The 22,301-nt window shown below is 43.4% G+C and overlaps 1 protein-coding gene across 1 annotated transcript in view; it reads left to right on the forward strand.

The window, feature by feature from the left end:
* LOC146352748 (PH and SEC7 domain-containing protein 3-like) overlaps nucleotides 1-22,006 on the forward strand; it is a 182,203-nt gene extending 160,197 nt beyond the window's left edge. Inside the window, exons 13-16 of the mRNA XM_084834784.1 lie at nucleotides 7,853-8,010; nucleotides 12,158-12,302; nucleotides 14,658-14,801; nucleotides 20,482-22,006. Of these exons, the coding sequence (XP_084690910.1) occupies nucleotides 7,853-8,010; nucleotides 12,158-12,302; nucleotides 14,658-14,801; nucleotides 20,482-20,697 (663 nt within the window). The 3' untranslated portion in view covers nucleotides 20,698-22,006. The remainder of the gene's footprint in view (nucleotides 1-7,852; nucleotides 8,011-12,157; nucleotides 12,303-14,657; nucleotides 14,802-20,481) is intronic.
* The last annotated feature ends 295 nt before the right edge of the window (nucleotides 22,007-22,301 follow it).

Consider the following 22,301-nt stretch of genomic DNA (forward strand, 5'->3'; position numbering starts at 1 on the left):
AGTGTCACACTGAGCCTTGGGGACAGACGCTGTGAAAACAGTGAGCACTCCTTTCTGCATGTCTCTGAGGCTCAGTGCAACAGAGGTGAGCCCACATCCCTCTTCCCAGCAGCAAGCTGAAGTGGATGGCTGCAGATGACCCACTGTCATTCCACTGGGCTTCAACTTTAGCATGTCTTCAAAGAAAATGACCCTTTGTGTAGGGGGGCAGGGTTATAGTGAGAACAAATTTGGGCTGGCTACCAAGACCAACCAAAATTCTATGGAGCCCTGTTCTTGTGTTACATTGATATGCTTTTTTCAGACATTGGAACAACTGGATTGAATCCATACCTGTTAAGCATAATGTTAAAAATGGCCTAGAGAATAGGAAGTTTTCTCTTTCTCTCCCCTTTCTATCTGTCTTATTTACCTCTCTCACACATGGGGTTATCCTGTTCTATCCTCCTGACAACTCTATGGGATAGGTATCGGGGAGAGATTAGTCACTGGCCCAAGGCCCAAGGTTTTCTCTCTTGGATGGGATTCAAAGCCAGGTCTCCATCTTTATGTCAGACACTCTGTCCATTACATTTAAGGGCACCATGTTGTCGTATTAACTTCATGGCAGTGTGGCTTCTACGTGTCTGTGAAGGTAACATGAGAAGTTACATGAGTAACCCTCTTTAATGAGCTTCCGTCGTGCATTAAAAATGTGGTTGTTCAGGCAGGCATTTGGGGTGGGTTAGGGTATTTTAGAAAATGTTTTTATTGTAGAATTTTATTGTTTTAAACTGTTTTATTGTATGTTGTACATCGCCCAGAGTGGCTGGGTGACCAGCCAGATGGGCGATTAATAAATTTAATAATAAATAAAAATAAATAAATAAAAAGTAGAGCTGTGCACCACTTCAGCCCGAAGCCTGAGATCCGAGCCCAAGTGGGGTGCTTCAGGCTGCTTCCAAGGTGAGGTGGAGGGGGCACGAAGCAGGTCGGGTCTCTCTGAAGTGCCTTGGTGGTGCTTCAAAGTGATCTGGAATCCCAGCCGTGCCACCGCCCAGCCTCCAGCTCCTTACTTGGGTCCTCGGGACGCATGCCGGCAGCCATCTTCCCATTCCAGGGAGTCGCCATTTTTAAAATGGCAACTCCTTGTATTTCCACAAATAGATCCTGTACTATTTGCACACTGACCACTGGCCATGTTGGCTGGGGCTGACAGGAGTAGATGTTCAAACATCTGGAAGGCACCAGGCTGGGAAAGGCTGGCCTAGAGCTTCTCATTCGGGCTGTGCAGGGAGCCCCTGATCCGCCTCGGAGCTGTAGTGCAAAATATCTGTAAGGCACCAGGTTGGGGAAAGCTGCTCTAGCCCCTCCTGGTAACTGAGAGAATTGGGGGGGGGGGACTGTAGCTCTTCTCACATGGCCCAGGACTTCCCATGCTGCAGTAGCTCTCATGCCATGAAGGTAATATGCAAAAGGCCCTTTTGGTATCTTAACAATAACAAATGCTTCAGCTGTGGATTTGTTTTGTAATAAAAACATACTATAAAACATTTTTCTCGCAAATGTGTCCAGCTACAACTCCACTTTCACCACAATATATCCTGAGAAATGCTTTACCACCAGCTTGCTGTATGACCTTTCCTGAGTCATTTCACCTATGGATGCTTCTGCTTTCTCTTCAAAACTTTTTAAAAATTCTTTGAATTGTATCTGCTGCTGTACCCCTAGAGATCAAGGTTAATTTTACTAGCCACAAGCACTGAATTTCAAATACTCGTTCTGAAAGAGTGAATCTTGTTGGGCTTTTTTATAAGGCTGAAACCGGAGAAAAGGGATACAACATGCAGAACAAACAAGCAAAGGCACTGCCTGCAAATGCCATGTTTAATGTCACGGGGCTTGTTTTTAAATATAATTTCTAGGTGGGGGATAATTGAAAATAGCGGAGGTAAGCGGCGAAGTGGGACAAGGACTGTGTGAGGCACAGAAGCTGTGCGCAAGGGCATCAAGAGTTCTTTAAAATAACTCTGAATCCAGGTGATTTGGAAGGGGTGAAGCCAGCAGTGAATCCTGCCCATGGAACAAATTATGTGCACGAACTAGACTGGGAACAGGACCAGATCTGGGGTTAGGGTTAAGAGGCTGTTAGAGGACATCGTATAATCAAACCAGAATAGGGTTTCTATGATTGGGCATCTGTAGCATCATAGTGAACAAGGGAATGACTCCATTTTACCTTGACGCCTTGCTTGTTGGAACAAGCAAGTTCTGGATTTTTCTCCTGGAAACTTTAGGTGGTATAGGAGGAAAATTGCAGGAGCAGCCTGGGTCTGCAGTTCTTAAACAATGTAGCTCTGAAATGTCCCATGATTTCAGAAATGAAACAAATACAGAGGTACTCATATAGATGATGATATAAACAAGCCAGTTCTCATATTTAGCCTCATTAGTCCAGCCTTCCATCACACTCTAATGCCACCTTCCCCAAACTGGTACCCTCCAGATGTTTGAACTTCAACTCACATCAGCCCCGGCCTGCTCAGCCAGTGGTCAGGAATGCTGGGAGTTGTAGGCCAAAACATCTGGAGGGTACCAGGTTATGGAAGCTTGCTCTACTGTAAGTATCCAAGAAAGAGATGGGGTTGCGCAGACCAGCGCAGGCTAGGGACTGGAGAATCAGCGATTTTTTAGTTTGCCTGAATTTTCCCAAAATCACTTTGAAGCTCATTTTAGCTTGGTCCTGTTCTTTTGCCTCATTCGAATGGGAAAAGTGGGCATTTCCGTTTGTATTTTTCAGAAGTGTGCACTCCCCCCCCCCCTTGACTAAAGCATAAAAATGCGTATTGTTTGAAAAACATGCATTTCAAAGTACATTTTAAAACATGATTGCAAATTCGGGCATTTGCAAACTTTTCTAGAAAAGAAGTGCTTATGTTCGCATTCGGGATTGCAAATGGGACATGTTGGCATGATTTGCAAACAGAAATGAAATTCTCATACATCCTTAGAGCATGCTTGATCCTTAATGGCTGGGGTCCATCACAGCAATAGCTGCAATGAAGGGGAGGGGGGGGAGTGCAAGAACTTGCCATCCCATTCATCCCTTCAGTGGACTGGACATCCTTGTCCCTGCCCAATGACCACAATTCTCTGATCCAATTAAGATTCCACTGCCCATCCAGTTGGATTTTGCACATGGTACTCAGAGCTGGGGCTGTGTTAGTCTTTGCCTCAGGAAGCAAAATGCCTCGGGCCGGCCCTGGTTCCTCTGCTGTTGAGGTTCTCCTTTGCCTCTATTCCTTTCTTCTATATCCTGTTTTCCTTTTTTTCTTAAATGTCTTCTGTGATACTCAGCCTTTTCTTCTCTTTTGCTAAATCTGGTTGCTTTTTCTGGTAGCCTACTGCCCTGCCCTTCCCCTCTTTGGGTCGAGGAAGGGGCCATCTGGGCCATCTCTATAGTTACTCTGTTTTTATAACACCAATAAAAATATTGATAAGAAAAATCAAGCCGAGTGCAGCTACTCCTGTTGACAACTTCTCCCCTGTGCACTTCATTCATTTTTCACTTCTTGATATAGGAAGGGCCCAACACCGCCCCCTGCCCCCCAGAACATGATTTCTGAGTAAATGGTCACAAGGCAAGCAGAAAAGCTCAGCTTGCAATCTTCATAATTAACTGCTTAAATTGGTCTGCATAACATTGCATAACAGCAGAAAGAATGGAAATGCCTGTGATTTATTATCTACCTCCTGGACATTTCTGGGCTCAGTTTCATTTTCTGTTCTCTGGGAGGTAACAAAATGGGAGAACAAACAAAAGAGGGAGTCTGCCACAATGTCTTATTCAACAGACCCGTGAATGTGATGTGTGTATGGAAGAGATGGGTATAATAAAAGGATGCAAGCTTGTGTGTGCTGGAATGCATGAACATGTTTCTTAGAACAGGGAGTGGCTAATTGCTGTATTCTCAGGGGCCACCTAGACAGTGATCCAGAGGCCAGAGGCATCTTATGCCAAACCCCTTCATGGGAAATCAGGGAGATCCATAATAAAGTGGGTGCTCTGTAACAGCTATAGAGGACATGTACTCAGGCTAAGCCTGGTGCATGATGTATAATATTCAAAAGAGAGATGTAACATTAAATTGTGGATTACCTTTGATTTCTTCTTGGACTTGAAACCAATTTTTATTTACTTACAAATGAAACTGAGGGCAAAATTTTTACCACACCATCAAAACATTTTTTTGATGGGGCTAGGTAAAGTTGCTTGAGGCACAGGGTTTAGCTCATGGGTCACATCCCTATCTTAGAAAATGCTGCAGTGAAGAAACCTGCCAATAGTTTGAGATCTCCCCCACCCCCAATTTTCCATACAAAGCAATGTTTATTTGCTAATTTTGCAATTCACTGCTATATTGCTAGTGGAATACCCGTTATTATGCCACTGCGTGGGGGAAACGTATATTGGAGGAACCCCTGGCAGCAGTGTTACGTTGTGCAAGTGCGTAATTTGCCTGTCCCTCAACTGTGTCCTGGATTACAGCCTCTTTATTAGGATTCTGTGGGAGCCATTAGAAATTGAGCCCCCATCTTTAGCTGCATAGCTCTGCCCTGGATTTTGTTCTTGGTTACACAAGATTGTGAGAGACAGACAGAACAAAGCCCCCAAACAGGTGTTTACAATAGGTCTTAAATGTCTGAAATGTTCTTCAGCCTATCAACAAATGGGGAAAATATAGATTCCAAATGTCCTAGTTTAGGTGACCAGTTTGACAAACATATTTCTGTGTTTTCCAAGCAACATTCAGGCTGCTTTGTTATTGTGTGTTCAAGGAGGGAGAACCTTTCATTGAACAGCTAAGGAAATCACATAAAAAAGGAAAGCCTCTTTCTGCTTTTAATTATGCATTATAATCTTAATGCATATTTACCTGAAACTAAGTTCCTCTGTATTCAATGGGACTTACTTTCAGGTAAGTGTGCATAAGATTTCAGGCTAAGAGCAATCCTGTGGTCCCTGGGCAAATGTCCCAGGGACCATAGGATAGCTCGGAAAACCCCTTCTGAGGTCAGAGATCTGCCTTGTCACAGCCAGTGCAGAGAGAACTGTGCCGGTTGCCTCTCTGAGGTTGGAAAATTAATCTCGGAGAGGGGGAAAAGGGGGCGTTCTGGTGGGCAGAGAGGGGAGGAGACCAGAGAGGTCAGGTTAGAATTTATCCTGAGCTTCCAGCTTCCTCCCTCTCCCTTCAAAGCCTGAAAAGCCTGTCTAGTGAAAATAAAGGAGATTGGAAGATGGGGAGACAAAGATCACCTCCACCACTGCTGCTACCTTGCTGGCTTCAGCCTGGCAGGGCATAGGAAGCTTTGAAGCCTCCGAGTTCATGGACTATTAAGCAGCGAGGGTGCAGTCCATAGGACTGCGCCCTAAGTAGGGATGTTGGAGAAATCCGCAATAGAACCAAATGAGTTTGGATTTTCATGAATCCAACCTGTGGATTCCGCAGTAGACCGGCTTTCCCCCTGTTGGGCAGATTCAGAAGACTTGTGGATAGGTTTTCTAACTTTCCCAAATTTTGCGCGAATTGCATCATAGAAGAATATTCAATTAAAAAAAAAAACAGTGAAAAATGCACATTTCCTCCATAGGCTAAAGCATGAAAATGTGCATTTGGGGGGAATTTGCGCGTTTTCACAGGTGCACATTTCAACAAATGTGAATTTGTGCAAATTTGGAAACAAAAGGCGCGTGACAAAACACAGTGGCGAAACACAGAACGGATTTTACACAATCCATACATCCCTTGCCTGAAGTCTTTTGGTCAAAACCACAGGCACTAGTCACAGCTCAGAGAGAGTTGTGCCAAAACCCCAAAAGGGTAACTTGTATGGTTCCAAGGAAGCACCCAATTCTTGGGAACAGAGAAGCTGTGCAGTCCCAGAACATGACTGACCAAGCTGTAGGGTGCTCCTTGACCCAATGGAGCTATTGCAGCCTTCCCCAACCTGGTGCCCTGCAGATGTTTTGGACTTCAACTCCCATCAGCTCCAGCCAGCATAGCCAATGATCAGGGATACTGGGATTGTCATCTGCACAGCTGGAGGGCACCAAGATGGGGAAGGCTGAGCTACTGCATAGGCAGGAGGACTGTAAATATGCTTTTTGCCAGCGATCCCCCTAGTCTCTGGATCTTCTGAGTGTGTGTGTGTGTGTGTTGTCACCAAAAGCTTCCCTGCCTCAGTGTTAAATGCAAATCAGATGTATTTACTACTAATTTACTACTACAACATAGATGTATTTACTACTGTAGTACTAGTAAAAGCAGGCTCAGTAAAAAAACACACACACAGAGGTGCCAAATCCATGTTTGCTGTGATCAGTGGTTGTCGGATTATATAGAATGATGAGATGAAAAGGAGGGTAGAGCTCCTCGTACCATTGACAGTTTTATAGAAGAGTTTTTGCAAGTGCAGCTTCTCCTGTAGGGTTGAGGGATACTGTGCCTGTTGCAATTCCCTCTTGTACATGACTGTTAAAGGTGCAGGAGCCCTGTTGCCGTAGCTGTTTATTTGGCTTGCTACGCTTCCCCTTAATGGGCATCTCTCTGTCACACAGGTGCAAACTTGTTGCTTGCTTCTGCAGCATGATTTTCAATCCTATTAAAAGCATTTATCCTGCTTCCCTTGACTTCTGATTTGCCATCCTACACAGGATATATAGCATATTAGTCAAGCCCATCTCCTGAATACGGAGGGGTCTCTGATTTACCTTGCTCAAGATTATGGCCATGGGCTGTTCTGCAGTGAATTTGCCATGGGTCAGCACTGAGCTGAAATTGATTTAATGAACAGCTGACCTGTAATGTCCATACTGAAGACACTGCGTAATCTGTGTAGACACTACTGGAAGCTGTTTTTGCGCATCAAAGGGTATTTTCAGCTCTTCTGCACATTTCTTGTGCTGTTTCTGGGCTTTGCTCACTTCCAGAGTTCTCCATGACTTGTTTTTCTTAACTGTGTTTGAAAACAGCACAGCAACACTTTAGAACATACTTTGAAGATGTCTGCCAAGCAAAACATCCAGCGCTGAATCTTTGATTCAGATGGGGAATCCTATACACACCTGCGAATAAGCCCCATCGAACTAAATGGAGCTTACTTTTGAGTAGACATGTATAGGATTGCCCTTGAGAACCTGGACGCTGCAAGCTTATACTATGATAGGCTATAATGTGGATCCATCTTTTAATTATCTTTCTTTATTTAGGGGGTAACTACATTCCTCCATGAATGTCACACGTCGTTATACTAGCTGTTCGATAGCATGTTAATTGGGAAGAGCTCATAGAGCAGTAGTAGAGCTCATGTTTTTGCGTGAAGACAGCCTCAGGCTCAGACCCTAACATCTCCACTTAAAGAGTCTTACGGTGCGATCCAATGCATGTCTACCCAGAAGTCCCACTGAGGTCAATGGGATTTACTCCCAGGAAGTGTGTATAGGGCTCTGCAGCCTTAGGTAGCAAAGGCTTGTTTTGCAGTATTGGCTTGTAACAATACTGAAAAACTTAAAACATACACAGTGTAATCCTGTGAAGGTTTTCTAAGTACCCATTGAATTCAGTGATACTTACTCCCAAATAAGAGTGCAGATTTAAGGCTTTAATCCTATGTATACTTATTTGGAATAAGTCCCATAGAATACAGTGGGGACTGACTTCCAGATAAACAAGCATAGGCTTACGACTTTGTCTACTTGTTGACTATGACTCTTTAAAAAAAACCAGTTTTGTTTATTGCCTACTTTGGAATTTAGTCAGGGATTTGAAAAAACACTAAATAATTTGTACCCTTTTAATTTTGATTTGTATAGGACGAATACAAACCAGATAAGGCTTTATCAGAGGAAGATCTTAAGAATGCAGTCAGCGTGCACCATGCATTAGCATCGCAGGCAACAGACTATGAGAAGAAGCCAAACGTCCTGAAGCTCAAGACCGCTGACTGGAGAGTCCTGCTTTTCCAAGCTCAGTAGGTCCCTTTTGTCTGTGGTTCAAGGAAAATATACTCATAAAGAATTATTCTTCTTGTGCCCCTTCTTACAAGGATTTTTTTTACTATTCCTTTTTAAATGTTTATTTTTATCCTTGAATACAAGCTACAAGAAAGCGAAAAGCCCACAGTCTCCATAAATAAATACTGTAACAATTCCGGGACCATGTTTGACCCACCAAGCTGAATATGGCCCACTAGCCAAATAGTGTGGCCTGCCTGGGGCCTACCATAATTGCCCCTGTTTTTGGTCTTATCAGTCAAGCAACAAAAGCAGGAGGTTTCTCAAGACTCTGGAGGATTGTATTCGGTCACACATTGTGCAGTCCTGCAATAACACCACCCTAAATGACAGATAGAGAGGGGGGGAAAATACTGTATCAAACATAACATATACAACTTTAAAAATATAAATACATCTTTTTTTAAAAAAACAACAACTTTTAATTCTATTTTTATCTTTATAAATGAAATAAACATTACCAACAACCTAATCAGTATCTACAGTTTCCCAGCAATATAGTATTCTTAGGAGGACACAGCAATAACGAAAAAGAGAAAAAAAATGAAGAAAACAGAAGGAAGAAGAAAGCAAGAAAGAAAATGAAAAAATATTAAAAAGTTACTTAAAAGGATTAAATTTAAACTCCATTACACACAAACTTCAAATACCATTCTACTTAAAAGTTATACTATATTATTGGCAATATTACAGTTCAGTACAGCATAGATAATCAACCTTACATTTCAGTATCATATCATCAGTCTTAAAGCAAGGAAGCAGGCCTACAATTCATTTCCAATAACCATATATTGCCCTTCAGTTAACATATAATAGTAGAGCTTAACAATTTAACCATCCTAAAATGTTACTAACCAGTCTCATAATAATGATAGTAATAATAATAAAAAGGAAGGAAATTAGAAAGGATAAATAATAACAAGTCACTAATAAATGTTATATTGTTGTATAATAAAGCTTGAAATCAACCTTACAACAATCACTAATGTATTTTGTGCTAGATATATAAATGAGTGTGCACATTTCTATACACCCTCAAACGGTAAATTTAAGTACAGTATATCATATCCATTTAAAGAGAAAGGATTTAAAAGAAAAGGAAAGAAAAGAAAAATGAGAGAAAAAAGACGAATATATACGAGCAATTATCTCTGGCCAAGCCTGCATGTTACAGACTAAACATAGCCAGTTGACAAAACATGTTTATAAATTCCAGTTCATGGGGCTGGAAAAGAAGTCTCACATGTTTTTCCGATTAGCCGCGCCTCCGCCATTTCGTGATTTAGAAACTTCTTCATCTGACCTTCAGAAAAAATGCAAAATGTAGCAGGATATTTTAAATGATATTGTAAGTTCATTTGTTTTGCCAGGTTTTTCGCCTTGGTAAATTGCCTTCTTTTATCAGCAATTTCTTTGGTGTAATCCAGAAATAACATGACTTTTTCTTGTTTTGATCCCCAAACAAGACTTCCGCCCCCTCTTGCCAGACGCAGGATATAATTTTTTGTGGCAATTCTTGCAAATTGGACTGTAATCATATAACCAGTCCCTTTGGCATTTGACACACGGCATGCCTGCTCAATATCAAGTAAATAATCAGATGACACAGGGAGTATCTCATGCTGAAGCTTATCTACAAAAGTAGACAAATTTACATCAGTAGGTAGATCTTTAATACCAATAATATGTACATTTGCCCTGCACATGAGAGCCTCAAGTTGGGAGATTCTGGCAGAAAAATTGTTGTAAAAAACGTGTGACGCAGTCTCGTTTGCTGCCACCCAATCTTGCGGCTCGTTAACCTTCGCCTCCATTTTTTGCCAAGAAGTGTTAATTAAGTCCACAGCCCCTTGCAGGGTGGTGATAGGATTTTGAATTGTATCCAGCCTCTTAGCCTGTTCAGCAAATTTGCAAAGACAAAGTTTTTATCAGAGCAAGTAACTCCTCTGTATTTTTGTTTCTCAGAGCCTTTGCCATGGGAGGTATAGGGGGAGTAGGTGGAGATCCTGCTCCTTTTTTCCTCCTTGATGTAGCCATCCTTCTCTTCAAACAGATCTTGTGGGTCCTCAAATATTGTTGGTATTTCTTAATCCATAAACTACATTGGAGCATGTCAGCCCTGATTTCTCCTAATTAGATAGGAGGTTCAAAACAACTTTGAGTGATGATTAAGCTCTGGCAGGCTAGCCCCGGAGCCCAGCCCCTCTGCTGATTCGCAAAGAGGGCTATTCTTTCAAGACTTCATCCAGATGCTGCTCTTGCCTCCCCTTTTCATTCCAGGGGAAGATGAAAAGGTTTTTCAACCTTTTAAAAGCTGTTTGAGGTAGCGTCCCGCAGAGGTGCCGTGGAATGCTGCCAGGGTGACATTGGCTCTGACCGGAAGTCCCAAAAGTATAAATATATCTTAATAACCAAGTTCAAAAAGCGTTGTTTTTACATCAGTTGGCATTGCTCAAAGAAATGGTATTCATAATTTAGTTTTTAAAGGGAAAAGCTACAAATGATACATGCACATGCCCTTTATAACTGCCAAGATATGCATCTATTTTATACCCTGGATCTTTTTGTGCGCACGCATGTGTTAAAGGTTTGGTAAGAGCCGTAGGGGTGTTTTTGTGCAGATTGTTAGCATATCTTAATATTCAATGTGTTAAATTTTTCTCTCATTTAAAAAAATACATAGAGTAGGCTCTCCATCTTTGTGTTCTTATTGCTGATAGAAGATTTTCGCTTGTGAGATGTGTTGGGCAGAGTAGTTGGCTGCAGAGTTGGGGAAATCAGGGATGCCTTTGTTTGCCCTGTAATAGGAAGGTAAGTTGTTGAGAGTACAACTTGCCAGGCCAGGAGAAGAGAGCTTGGGAAATTAATGCCTGGGCCCTCTTCCAACTCATCAAACCCTGCATGTCTTGTCAGTCACCCACCTGCCTGACAGCTACTACTGTTTAATTCCAGATGGGATGCTAATAACACAGCTGTGATCCATAATTAGATCTTGGATGAAGGTGTCCACTTGGTGTGTGTCACCAAGATGTGGTGGGATGAGGCGGCACGCCCTGACCCAGGTGCTGCTGGTTGGGTACACACTGCCGCTTCTGCACTGGGAGGATGATTGGTGGATTCACTGTAATCCCTAAGCATTCCATTATTCTCAGTGGGGATCTCACATAATCTTTGACCCATGCTATGTGTCTGTAGCTGGTTTTGTACAGTGAAGCTGTCGAATTTTGTAATTAGTTGACCCATTGGTCAAAACTCAAGTATTTGTGATGCTCACCTATTTAGCAAGCCTGGAACGATGTATTACGAATTTGCTATTAAGTTCACAACTGATTGCAAGCTTCAGAGCATGAGCAGTAAAGTAGTACACAGAAGGCTCCCTAAATGTTCAGTCCTACCACCTAGACCCCCCGCCCGCCCCCCCCCCAAACATACTTGAAGCAGTCTCATAAGTACTTCCATCATCACTGTTGCTGTGACCACCACAGCTCTGGCTCCGAGGAGGAGGAGAACTCTGGGGGTCCATCTTCATACCGGAGATGGGCGACAGCAAGTCAATGTTATCATTCAGGCAGGCCGCATGAAAACAACCAATCAGAAAGGGGCCATATAACATGGTGACACGTGATGTCATGTTGGCCTGCATGATTCCTGACAGTTAGAGCAGTATGACAATGGAACCCATTACCTAGGGATGTGGTGGGCTGTCCCACACTGGAGGCATTCAAGATGAGGCTGGACAGCCATCTGTCAGGGATGCTCTGACTTGGATTCCTGCATTGAGCAGGGGGTTGGACTCAATGGTCTTCTAGGCCCCTTCCAACCCTACTATTCTATGATTCTATGATTCCAAACTACAGCTCCCAAGATGCGTCTTGATATTGTCCATGTGTGAAAACTCATATACACAGAACGAGATTTCATATTAAAGGAGAACCCTCATCCAAACTCAAATGGGCAAATTTGTTACTTTCTGAGTAAATAATGAATTAACTCAGGGGAAGTTCAGTCATCAGTAGTTTTGGACACTGGCAACAGATACTGAAGAGAAGCAAAAATGTCAAACGTGAGTCCAGACACTCTGACTGATCTATCTCTCTTCCACAGGAGCCCAGAAGAAATGGAATCATGGATCAATAAGATCAATTCTGTGGCAGCCGTTTTCTCTGCCCCGCCATTTCCAGCTGCTATTGGATCCCAGAAGAAATTTAGCCGCCCTCTGTTACCTGCCTCCACAACCAAATTATCCCAGGTGATTAATACACAACCGTATTTCAAATGTGTCTCTAACCCACTTTATAGAATATGGCTGTGGATGGGGCAAGTATCTGAATTTAGTGGGAGGGGGACTTGTAAGTGTGAATTGCCTGCTTGAGGAATTGTGACCCATTTTGAGGATCAATTCAGAGCCTTGCGGGTCTGGATCAGTGCTAGAAATGGCCCACAATTTTAAACTTTCCTCCCCTGCCAGTTCACCTCCCCTTTGCAAGTAAAAACAAAACACCTTATTGTTGCAAGGGGAGCTTGCAGCAGAACGGAACTCCAGCTTCCCTGAAGGCAGGCAGGCCTCTTGGCCCAGCTAGCTCCAGAAATTTGAAATGGCGTTCCTGAGCACGCCCAGAACCTTGAGTGGGTCAAAATGTGAATAACTAGTAACATGTTATTGAACAATGGGTAGTATGTACTATGAGCGGGAGGGCCTGCATATGACAAGAAATGTACTGCATCCCCCTGCAGGATCATTGATGGTGATTCTTGGCCAGCCAATGCCAGCGTGGACGGCATGCTTTTGCACCCGCTGCAGTGGTGAATGGTAGCTATTCACTTACATGAGAGAAAGTAGGGCGTCTGTTTGGGAACGCCATTTGGGTGGGGATAAAGCCTTGCTCTGGTGACCTCAGGCATTGAGAATCAAGATATTTTCAACCTGCTTCGTCTTGTCCTGTCGCCTGTGCAGCTGCTTCCTTGATTCTGTTTCTTGGTTATGCTAAAGTGTAATGGAATATTGAGACTGGCACTTACATACACAGGCAGAGCCAACTCTCTGATGAGGTCTGTCTCCCCACAACCCCTGCTCCCCCTCACTCCCTCGTGAGTTGCTTGTGGGCTTCTCATGGACATCTGCTTGGCCAGAGTTGGCAATAGGAGGCTGGAGTCTATCTGACAGACTTGTGGTCTGATCCAACAAAGTTCTGTGTTTTCTCTCTCTCTTTGAAGCTGCTGTGAACTAGGCCTGTTATATTATTTTACCCTGTAATAATTCTCAAATTATTCTACCAATTTGGAGAATTGTTTCGTTTGTCACGGTACAGAAGCTGGTGTCTGGCTGCATAGTTTCAAACGTAGCAACCTGTTAGGAAAATATGGTTTGCATATCAGTAGAAAGAAGAGACGCAGTGAGAAAGGACATAAGTTGTTTTTAGCCAAAAGGGAGGGAGGGGAAAATACTGTGTTTTCAAAGCAGATAAGTTCAGGGACAAGTGGAGAACTGTCTGCTTCTATCTGTCAGCTGGAGAACTTGCCAGCAGGCTCCTACTGATACTGCAGAGTAAGAAATGTGAACTGTCAACTCTGTCTGGTTCCTGTTTTAGAAGTTGTGGCTTGAATCAAGAAATGACTACCCATGGGGTTTCCTGTTGCAAGCCCTGCTTTTGTGCCCAAATAAGATCCAGAATGGATATCTATTTAAAAAAAGAAATAGCTGCAGGGGGAGGGCAATCCAGATTGCGACGATGTATTGCAGGGAGGGCAGGATCTGACTCTCCCCCCCCGCCATCCCCCCCCCCAACAGTCTCCCATCCCACCACCACTATTTACCCTTAAAAGTGTCATTTGCTGCAAAAGCACCTTTGGGAGCAAATAGCAGCTTGGGGGTGATATTTAACAGAGAAAATGGCACGTGCCAGACCCCTTCCCTGTGTGCCGCAGTCCAGATCAGGGCCCTCCACTGCTGCTACTTAAAGCCACAACAACCCCAACCTCAGGATAGATGATCACATCTATATCACATGATCAGTTGATATCACATGGCAAACATAGGTAGATTGTTCTGGGCCTCAGCTCAGTTCAGACTCCACATACCCCAATCTCCCAATTCCCTAGTGTGCTGTGGGCTCTCATGCCCCTCCTTCCTCCTCCTCCTCTCTTGTTGTGTGCAAATTCCCTCTTCCTCTCCATGGTTTGCTATTATCATAGTTTGCTGTTATGTCAGAATCACTAACTGGGAATTGCTGTCAAGGCCTGGCCTGGTTCACACAAACAAGTAGCGCATATGATCATGCATTTGGGTGCACAGCCACTTAAAGAAATGTCCATGTGGATCAGCCGCTTACACAGAGACAGGTACATTACCAGGAACACATTTACCCTTCATCAACCTGGCAGGATTTTGGAAACATTGGGTAAATAATAAATGTCAAGAAGCATCCAGTTTACACTAGTCTCCTCCGCTCACGCCCATGGCATGCCCAACAATTATCTACAGATCTCTGTAAGGTTAGTTATAGCTCATTGACCAGAACTTTTAACTGGCCATCCAGAAACGTCCCCAGTAATATATGATGACACTGATTTATCAAAATGAAAAAATTAACTATTGTCTCTGCAGGAGGATCAGCTAAAATCACATGAAAGTAAACTGAAGCAAATCTCCACTGAACTAGCTGAGCATCGCTCCTACCCACCAGATAAGAAAGTTAAAGGCAAGGAAGTGGAGGACTACAAACTGAAAGATCACTACCTGGAATTTGAGGTATGCTGGGGCTAGCATATGTTTCACTGGGGGCTGAGCACCGTTTGAAAGACAGCCACTAGAGAGATTGCGGAAATTATCCCGAAGCCAAGCAAATTAAGCCAAGCAAAGTAACAAAGGAAGAGTACAGGCAGGTAGCACAGGATTGCAGGGATGGTGTCAGGAAGGCTAAAGCTGAGAACAAGCTGAGGTTAGCGAGGGATGCTAAAAACAACAAAAAGGCTTTCTTCAGCTACATGCATGGTAAAAGACAGAGGAAAGAAATGGTTGTTCAGCTATTAAATAAGGATGGCAAAACGATAACAGATGACAAAGAAAAGGCAGAGGTGCTCAATTCCTACTTTGGCTCAGTCTTCTCCCAAAAGAGGGTCTATGACCCCCCTGGCAAAGGCGAAGTACAGGCTGAAGGGGCAGGATTGCAGCTTGAGATGGATAGGCATATGGTCAAGGAACACCTAATTACTTTGAATGAGTTCAAATCTCCAGGGCCAGATGAACTGCATCCTAGAGTAATAAAGGAACTGGCAGAAGAACTCTCAGAACCACAGTCTATTATCTTTGAGAAATCATGGAGGACGGGGGAAGTGCCAGATGACTGGAGGAGGGCTAATGTTTTTCCTATCTTCAAAAAGGGCAAAAAGGAAGATCATGGGAACTACAGAACAGTTAGTCTGACATCAATCCCTGGGAAAATTCTAGAACAGATTATGAAGCAATCCATCTGTAAGCACCTTGAAAACAATGCAGTGATTACGCGAAGCCAACATGGATTTGTCAAGAACAAATCCTGCCAGACGAAACTGATCTCATTTTTGGATCAAGTAACCTTCCTTGTGGACTGAGGGAATGCTGTAGACAATATACCTCGACTTCAGCAAAGCTTTCAGCAAAGTGCCCCATGATATCCTGAAGAGCAAACTAGCTAAAAGTGGGCTAGATGAAACAACGATCCGGTGGATCCACAGTTGGCTACAGAATCGGACTCAAAGAGTGCTTATCAATGGGACTTTCTCAAACTGGGGAGAGGTAACGAGTGGGGTACCGCAGGGCTCGGTCCTGGGCCCAGTGCTCTTCAACATTTTTATTAATGATTTGGAGGAGGAGGTGCAGGAAATGCTGATCCAATTTGCAGATGACACAGAATTGGGTGGCATAGCTAAGACTTTAGAAGACAGAAACAAAATTCAAAGTGATCTTGATAGACTGGAGTGCTGGGCAGAAAACAACAGAATTACATTTAATAGGGATAAATGCCACGATCTGCACCTAAGAAAAAGAAACCAAATGCACAGTTACAAGATGGGGAATACGTGGCTCAACAACACTACAAGCGAGAAGGATCTTGGAATAGTTGTAGATCACAAGCTGAATATGAGCCAACAATGTGATGTGGCTGCAAAAAAGGCAAAGGCTATTTGGGGCTGCATTAATAGAAGCATAGCTTCCAAATCCCAGGAAGTACTAGTTCCCCTCTACTCAGCACTGGTTAGGCCTCATCTGGCATACTGTGTCCAGTTCTGGGCACCACACTTTCAGAAGGATGCAGACAAACTGGAGAGGGTTCAGAGGAGGGCAACAAAGATGATCAGGGGACTGGAAACAAAGCCCTATGAAGAGAGACTGAAGGAACTGGGCATGTTTAGCCTTGAGAAGAGAAGACTGAGGGGAGATATGATAGCACTCTTCAAGTACTTGAAAGGTTGTCACAGAGAAGAAGGCCAGGATCTCTTCTTGATCATCCCTGAGTGCAGGACACGGAATAATGGGCTCAAGTTACAGGAAGCCAGATTCCAGCTGAACATCAGGAAAAGCCTCCTGACTGTTAGAGCAATACGACAATGGAACCAATTACCTAGGGAGGTAGTGGGCTCTCCCACACTGGAGGTGTTCAAGATGAGGCTGGACAGCCATCTGTCAGGGATGCTCTGAATTGGATTCCTGCATTGAGCAGGGGGTTGGACTCGATGGCCTTGTTGGCCTCTTCCAACCCTACTATTCTATGATTCTATGATTCTAATTGTGTAATGGTATTTTAAAAGCTATTTCAGTGACTTTGTTGTGTGTGGGTGTTAGCCAGGTTGAAATGTAAGTAGTTTAAAACAACTGAACTTGTGTGGATATAGCACTAGTGAACTTCATTAAAGAAAAATCACCTGAGTATTAATCTCCTTCGGGGATTTCTTTGTTTCTTGAAAGAATTTAACATCTGCTTGACGTTTTCTGCACGGTGCCTATGTTAACGTCTACATGTGCACATAAAAATGTTTGTCTATGTGCCTCCATTTTTGGAAGCAGCGCACCTCTTGAGTATCTGTTGCTGGGGACATGAGATAGGAAGGCTCTTGCCTTTTGTTCCTTGGGTGTGAGCATCTAGCAACATCTGGCTGGCTGATGTGAAAAACAGGATGCTGGACCTAGTGGGCCTTTGGTTTGATCCAGCCAGGCTGCTGTTCTGCTTTTAAGTAGAAATCCATCATATATTATGAACAGCAGGGTGTTTTTATTTTCTGTCTTCACTCAGCACTGTTCTTGGGAGTGCCTGCATCTTTTATCTTTACAGGGCTTTTCAATCTGTGCAGACAGAACTTCAGGAGCTCCAGAGATTAGCTCCCATGCCAACTTAACAAACTGGGAGCATAGGTAGTCAACCTGCCGCATGCGTGCACTGTAGCATATCACCTGCTGCTGTGGGTTGCATGGCAAGATCTACAGCGATGTGCAAAGAACAAAGGCAGCCATGCTGGCCATAAGAACATTACAAAATCCATATAGTGTAATACCTTAATTAGGCCAACTCACAAATCAGAAAAAATGTACGAGCTTTCGAGATCTCCATTAGGCAAGATGTTAAAAAAGCAGTTGGGGGTGGGATAGGACTGGGGGGAAAGGCTGACCGGATGCCATAGTCAGGATGTCTGCATAGATATAGTCTTAAGATGATACGGAGGAGGAAGGTTTGCAGACATTCAGATTGGGCTCTGCCAGATGAGGTTCAGTGCTGCCAGGACCACTGGGAACAAGAAAGTCCGCAGACTGTTGTCGATCCTCCATTTCTGAAAATATAAAATCCAGCTGTTAACAAAACTGTTAGCATCCTGGGTGAACTAGACAGGTTCCTTGGTTGGTGGAAAACAGAACTATCCCTACAGAGACATCCTGACTACAATATCCAGTCAACCTTCCCCTTCCAGCCTCCTATTCCCAGGCCAACCTGCTTTTTGTAACATCTTCCCTGCTGAAGAGATCTGGAGATCTTGAAGGTTTGCACATTAAAAAAAAAAAAATCAGTTGGCCTAATAAAGGCATTAATTACACTGTATGGATTTTGGAGTGATGAGCAAGTTATCTTTCAGAAAAGCTTTTCTGCCATTCCTGATCTTCTGATTGAAGAATCCTGATAAGTTTCCAAAGAACCCCAGGTGAAAAAATTAGAAGAGATGTTCTAACTTTTGACTGACAGGAATACAGGCAGAAAACCTCCAGGGCTATAGAATTACTGTATGATGACCCAGCATTCGTAGCACCATTTCCTCTCTTTGCAGCTCTCTGGCATATTCATTATCTGATGAAGCATGAATCAGTCCAGAGCACTATCAGTATTCATCTCACTAGTTCCCTTATTTTTGATTGACACGCTTTAGCTATTTAATTTATTTGTCTTCTCACTGCTGCTGGAAGTATAGATACCAAGTGTATGACTGTCTTTCTTCATTTAATTTTAAAGTGGATTTTTCTTGTGATCTTTCTCTGCACGAGTCTCTCTCTTCAAAGGCTCTTTGGAAATCCCATTCATGGCCATTGCTTTTTTCTCTTGTGCTCTTTTTATAAAGGACTTGAAAGTCCTCTTGCATTTGAATCATAATGATTACCTGAATTTTGTTCTAAATCAAGAAAATGTAGATTTATTCTTCTTTATTGTGGAATGCAAATAACTTGACAATGGCTTTTTCTCCCCTTTGAAGAGTGTGTGGGCAACTTCATCAACATTTATACTGCTTCATTGGGGACAGGTCAGAAGATGCATTGTTACATAAATCATTCTGGAAGGCCAGAGTGTGCATTTTGCATCTCTTAAAAGCATTCTCTCCCTGAATTCCAGTTAATCACTAGTTATTTGAGTTAATCACAGAACCATTGTGCAAAGCTGCAGAGAGAACTGCCCCATAACAGAGGGCTGCGTGTTGTTCTAGACGGGTAACTAAATTCAGCAGTTTAGTGCTTTAAAAAATGTATCAAATTTCGTGGGGCAGGAGGCAGAACCTCTGGCCCACTTGGGTCCCTATCTGACCTGACCCTCTGGCGATCTCCATGCCCCTTTCCCCCAGCCACTGATCCTTTGGTGGTTTCTTGACTGTTGTGCAGTTTTCCCCCCAGTTCTAAAAGGTTGAAATGCCTCTCCAAAGGGCTTAGTTACTGGCAGTTGGAGCTTTTAAGCTAAAAATGTTGGGCATTGTTGGCCCCATCCCTTTTGCCTTTGGCTCCACCCAGCACTGGAACTTCGGGAAATACCAAGAGCTTCTCGAAAAGGGAATTTAGCCCTCAGGCTGAAAGAAGTTCAGCACCCCTGTCCTGAAGGCTCAGTATCTTAAGCTTGGCCTGCTCAGTAGGTTTGTACCTGTGATGTGTTTAAATTTCATCCTATTGGGTCATCCTATGAAGCTGATTGGTGGGAGATTCAGAGCAGGTAAAAGGAAGAACTTCTTCACACAACGCAGAGTTAAACTACGGAATTCTCTACCACAGGTTGTAGTGATGGCCACCCATTTGGATGGCTTTAAAAGGGGGTTGGACAAATTCCTGGAGGAAAAGGCTATCAATGCTTACTAGTCTTGATGGCTATGTGCTGCCTCCAGTACCAGAGGCAGTGAGCCTGTGTACACCAGTTGCTGGGGTACATGGGTGGAAGGGTGCTGTTGCGCTCATGCCCTGCTTTGGGTTCCTGGTCGACAGCTGGTTGGCCACTGTGTGAACTGGACTAGAAGGACCCTTGGTCTGATCCAGCAGGGCTGGATACATCTTAATACTGTATCCCTAGGCACCAAAGTTCATCAGCGGTTATAGATATCCTTTCATGCAGTCATGGGCATGTCACCTGCTGCTGTGTGTAAAGATCTGTGGACCCGGAAACTAATCTAACACTGGCATTAGAATGAGGGAATAGAAGATCTCTGACCACCCTGCTCCCTAAAGTCACACATGATGTAACTCCATTAGAACAAAAGTGCAATTCTTCCCAAATCCAGTTGGAATAATGGGGCAAGTGAGTGGTCAATCCCACAGATTCAGTGTGAGCCAATAACGATTCTCTGCTAGAGGACATGCAACCTACCCATGTCTTGCTTGGTAAGGGGGAAAATTCTTCACAAGGATCTTATCCTTGCCTAAAGGGAGGGGGCTGTCCCACAGTCTGAGATCCTCTGATGTTTCTCTTGAGAGAGGAACCACCAAATTCATTTTGAGGTTCCTTAAGAAGAAACCACCAAAAATTAGGAGAAATTTCATTGGCCACTCCGACCTCAATACTCTGATTATCCACAAGCCAATTTGCTCTGCTAATTCACTTGTATACAGGTGCTCAGCTGCTCTTAGCTAGCATGGTAACTTCTTACTTGACTTCCTGCATGCACCATGGAATTTATATTGTAGGTTGAGTCTTTCCTCCTTTTTTTTCTTTTTCCAGAAAATTCGCTATGAAATGTATGTATCTCTTCTCAAAGAGGGAGCAGGAAAAGAGTTGCTGAGCGCTGGCGAGAACGATGGCCCAGGACTGAAGAAATGCCACTCTAGCCCCTCATTAAACCAGGAGTCTCCTGTTAGTGCCAAGGTGAAGCGTAACGTCTCTGAGAGGAAGGACTATAGACCCGAAACACCGAGCATCAAGCAGAAGGTTACTTAGGTCAAAAAAAAGGCAGGCTGGAAGAACAACATCTCTCTCTCTCCCTCTCTCTCTCCCTCTCTTTGATAGCCTGTTCTTTGCAAAAACAAAACAAACGAACAAAATTAACACATCTGCCTGAATGGGGTGTAGTGACATTTTCAATTGTAAATTTTGTTGTTTCTGTACAGGTTGTTGGAGATGTTTTGGCTTCTGCCTTGCATTTGCCTAGTTAATTTATCATAGAGCAACTGACCCAATCCTTTAAAAAAAAAAAAAAGTGGGGAAAAACAAGGAGTGGGAAGGGAGAGATTTCATGATGTATTTATATCTCTCTCATCTTTTTATTTTCTTTTGTTGGCTTGTAATTTTAATCTCTCAAATTGTCTGCTGCTTTTCACCAGCAAGAAAAGTAACTGGACAAAAACGGAAGCTTACTGAGTTGTTTAGCATTGTGAATGGATTCCTGCATTTGCCAAGGTGGCACTGACCCATTGTAAAAGAGACTAGGTAAAAATGCCGATGTGCTGCCGACCTCTGTAACTACACACAATGGGGAGCTATGAAAATAGCTAGGCTGTTTGAATGAACAGTTATTGTAATCTCTGAGATCCCACTCTGTAACGGTGGATGTAAAGAACAAAAATGAAGTAACAAAGTTAGTATTTTGGATGTAGAAACGGAGGAAGGCCTTGGGTGAACAGAAGTGGTTCTAGCCAAAACTGTTCTTGTTTCTTCATTTCACTGAATTGAAGGTCTCTACCACTGACCTCTCTGTTTTATCAGCAACTTGCACTATCCTTAGGTTCTCAGCAGTATATAATTGTACGTTTGCTGTACAGACAGCCGTGATGTGTATTTATTTTCCATTGGCATTACGATCCTCCTCCAGAAGTTCACGGATGTTCAGGCACTTTATAATCGAATTGATTGCAGCTGGTTATTTTCCTCTTAATGCTGGAAAACCTGAAGGGGACAGCATGTTGCCCAGTTTCTTTCTCTAACTTCAAGTCAAGGAGGCCTAGAGATGTGGTATTTAGGTTGATGGATCCTTTCTTCCTAGAATAAAAAGCTGGCCATTCCAAACACCCTGCATCAGCCAGCAGTTCCCTCCAGCTATAAAATTACCCACCATAGATATTTCTTCCCTCTCCCTGGTCTATTTCCTGAAATCATGAAGAGAACATGGGCTAGGAACAAGGAGAAAGGCTGTACGGTTATCAGTCTTCCTCTCTGGGTCTCATTTTCCTAGCTCAGGGCAGTATTAACTTTGAAGCTTCCTCAAGGATGACGGAGACAAAATTATGACACCATGCAGTTCACGCTAAGCAAACAAAAGGAAAAGAAGAGAACCAGAGCAATGTGGGTTGACGATAACATTGAGGTCCACGGAGAAGAAACCATTGTCAAATAATGGCGGGCCACTCCATTGGCTCCAGATCAGTGGCAACTCAAAGATAAGGACACATGTTCCAGTATGCTATTGATTTGGAGGTGGAGTGTGTGTGTGTATTCCTCTGCCCACTAGTCCAACCAGGATAGACTGGGTAACAGCTGAATTTCCACATTCCCTAGAAGCTGTTTGCCTTAGAGAAGGGGGTGACCAGAGTGACCCACGTTAGAGC

Source organism: Heloderma suspectum, chromosome 2 (genome assembly GCF_057233095.1).
Source record: "Heloderma suspectum isolate Gila_16-S chromosome 2, 16-S_ref, whole genome shotgun sequence".
In the NCBI taxonomy this organism is placed as follows: Eukaryota; Metazoa; Chordata; class Lepidosauria; order Squamata; family Helodermatidae; genus Heloderma; species Heloderma suspectum.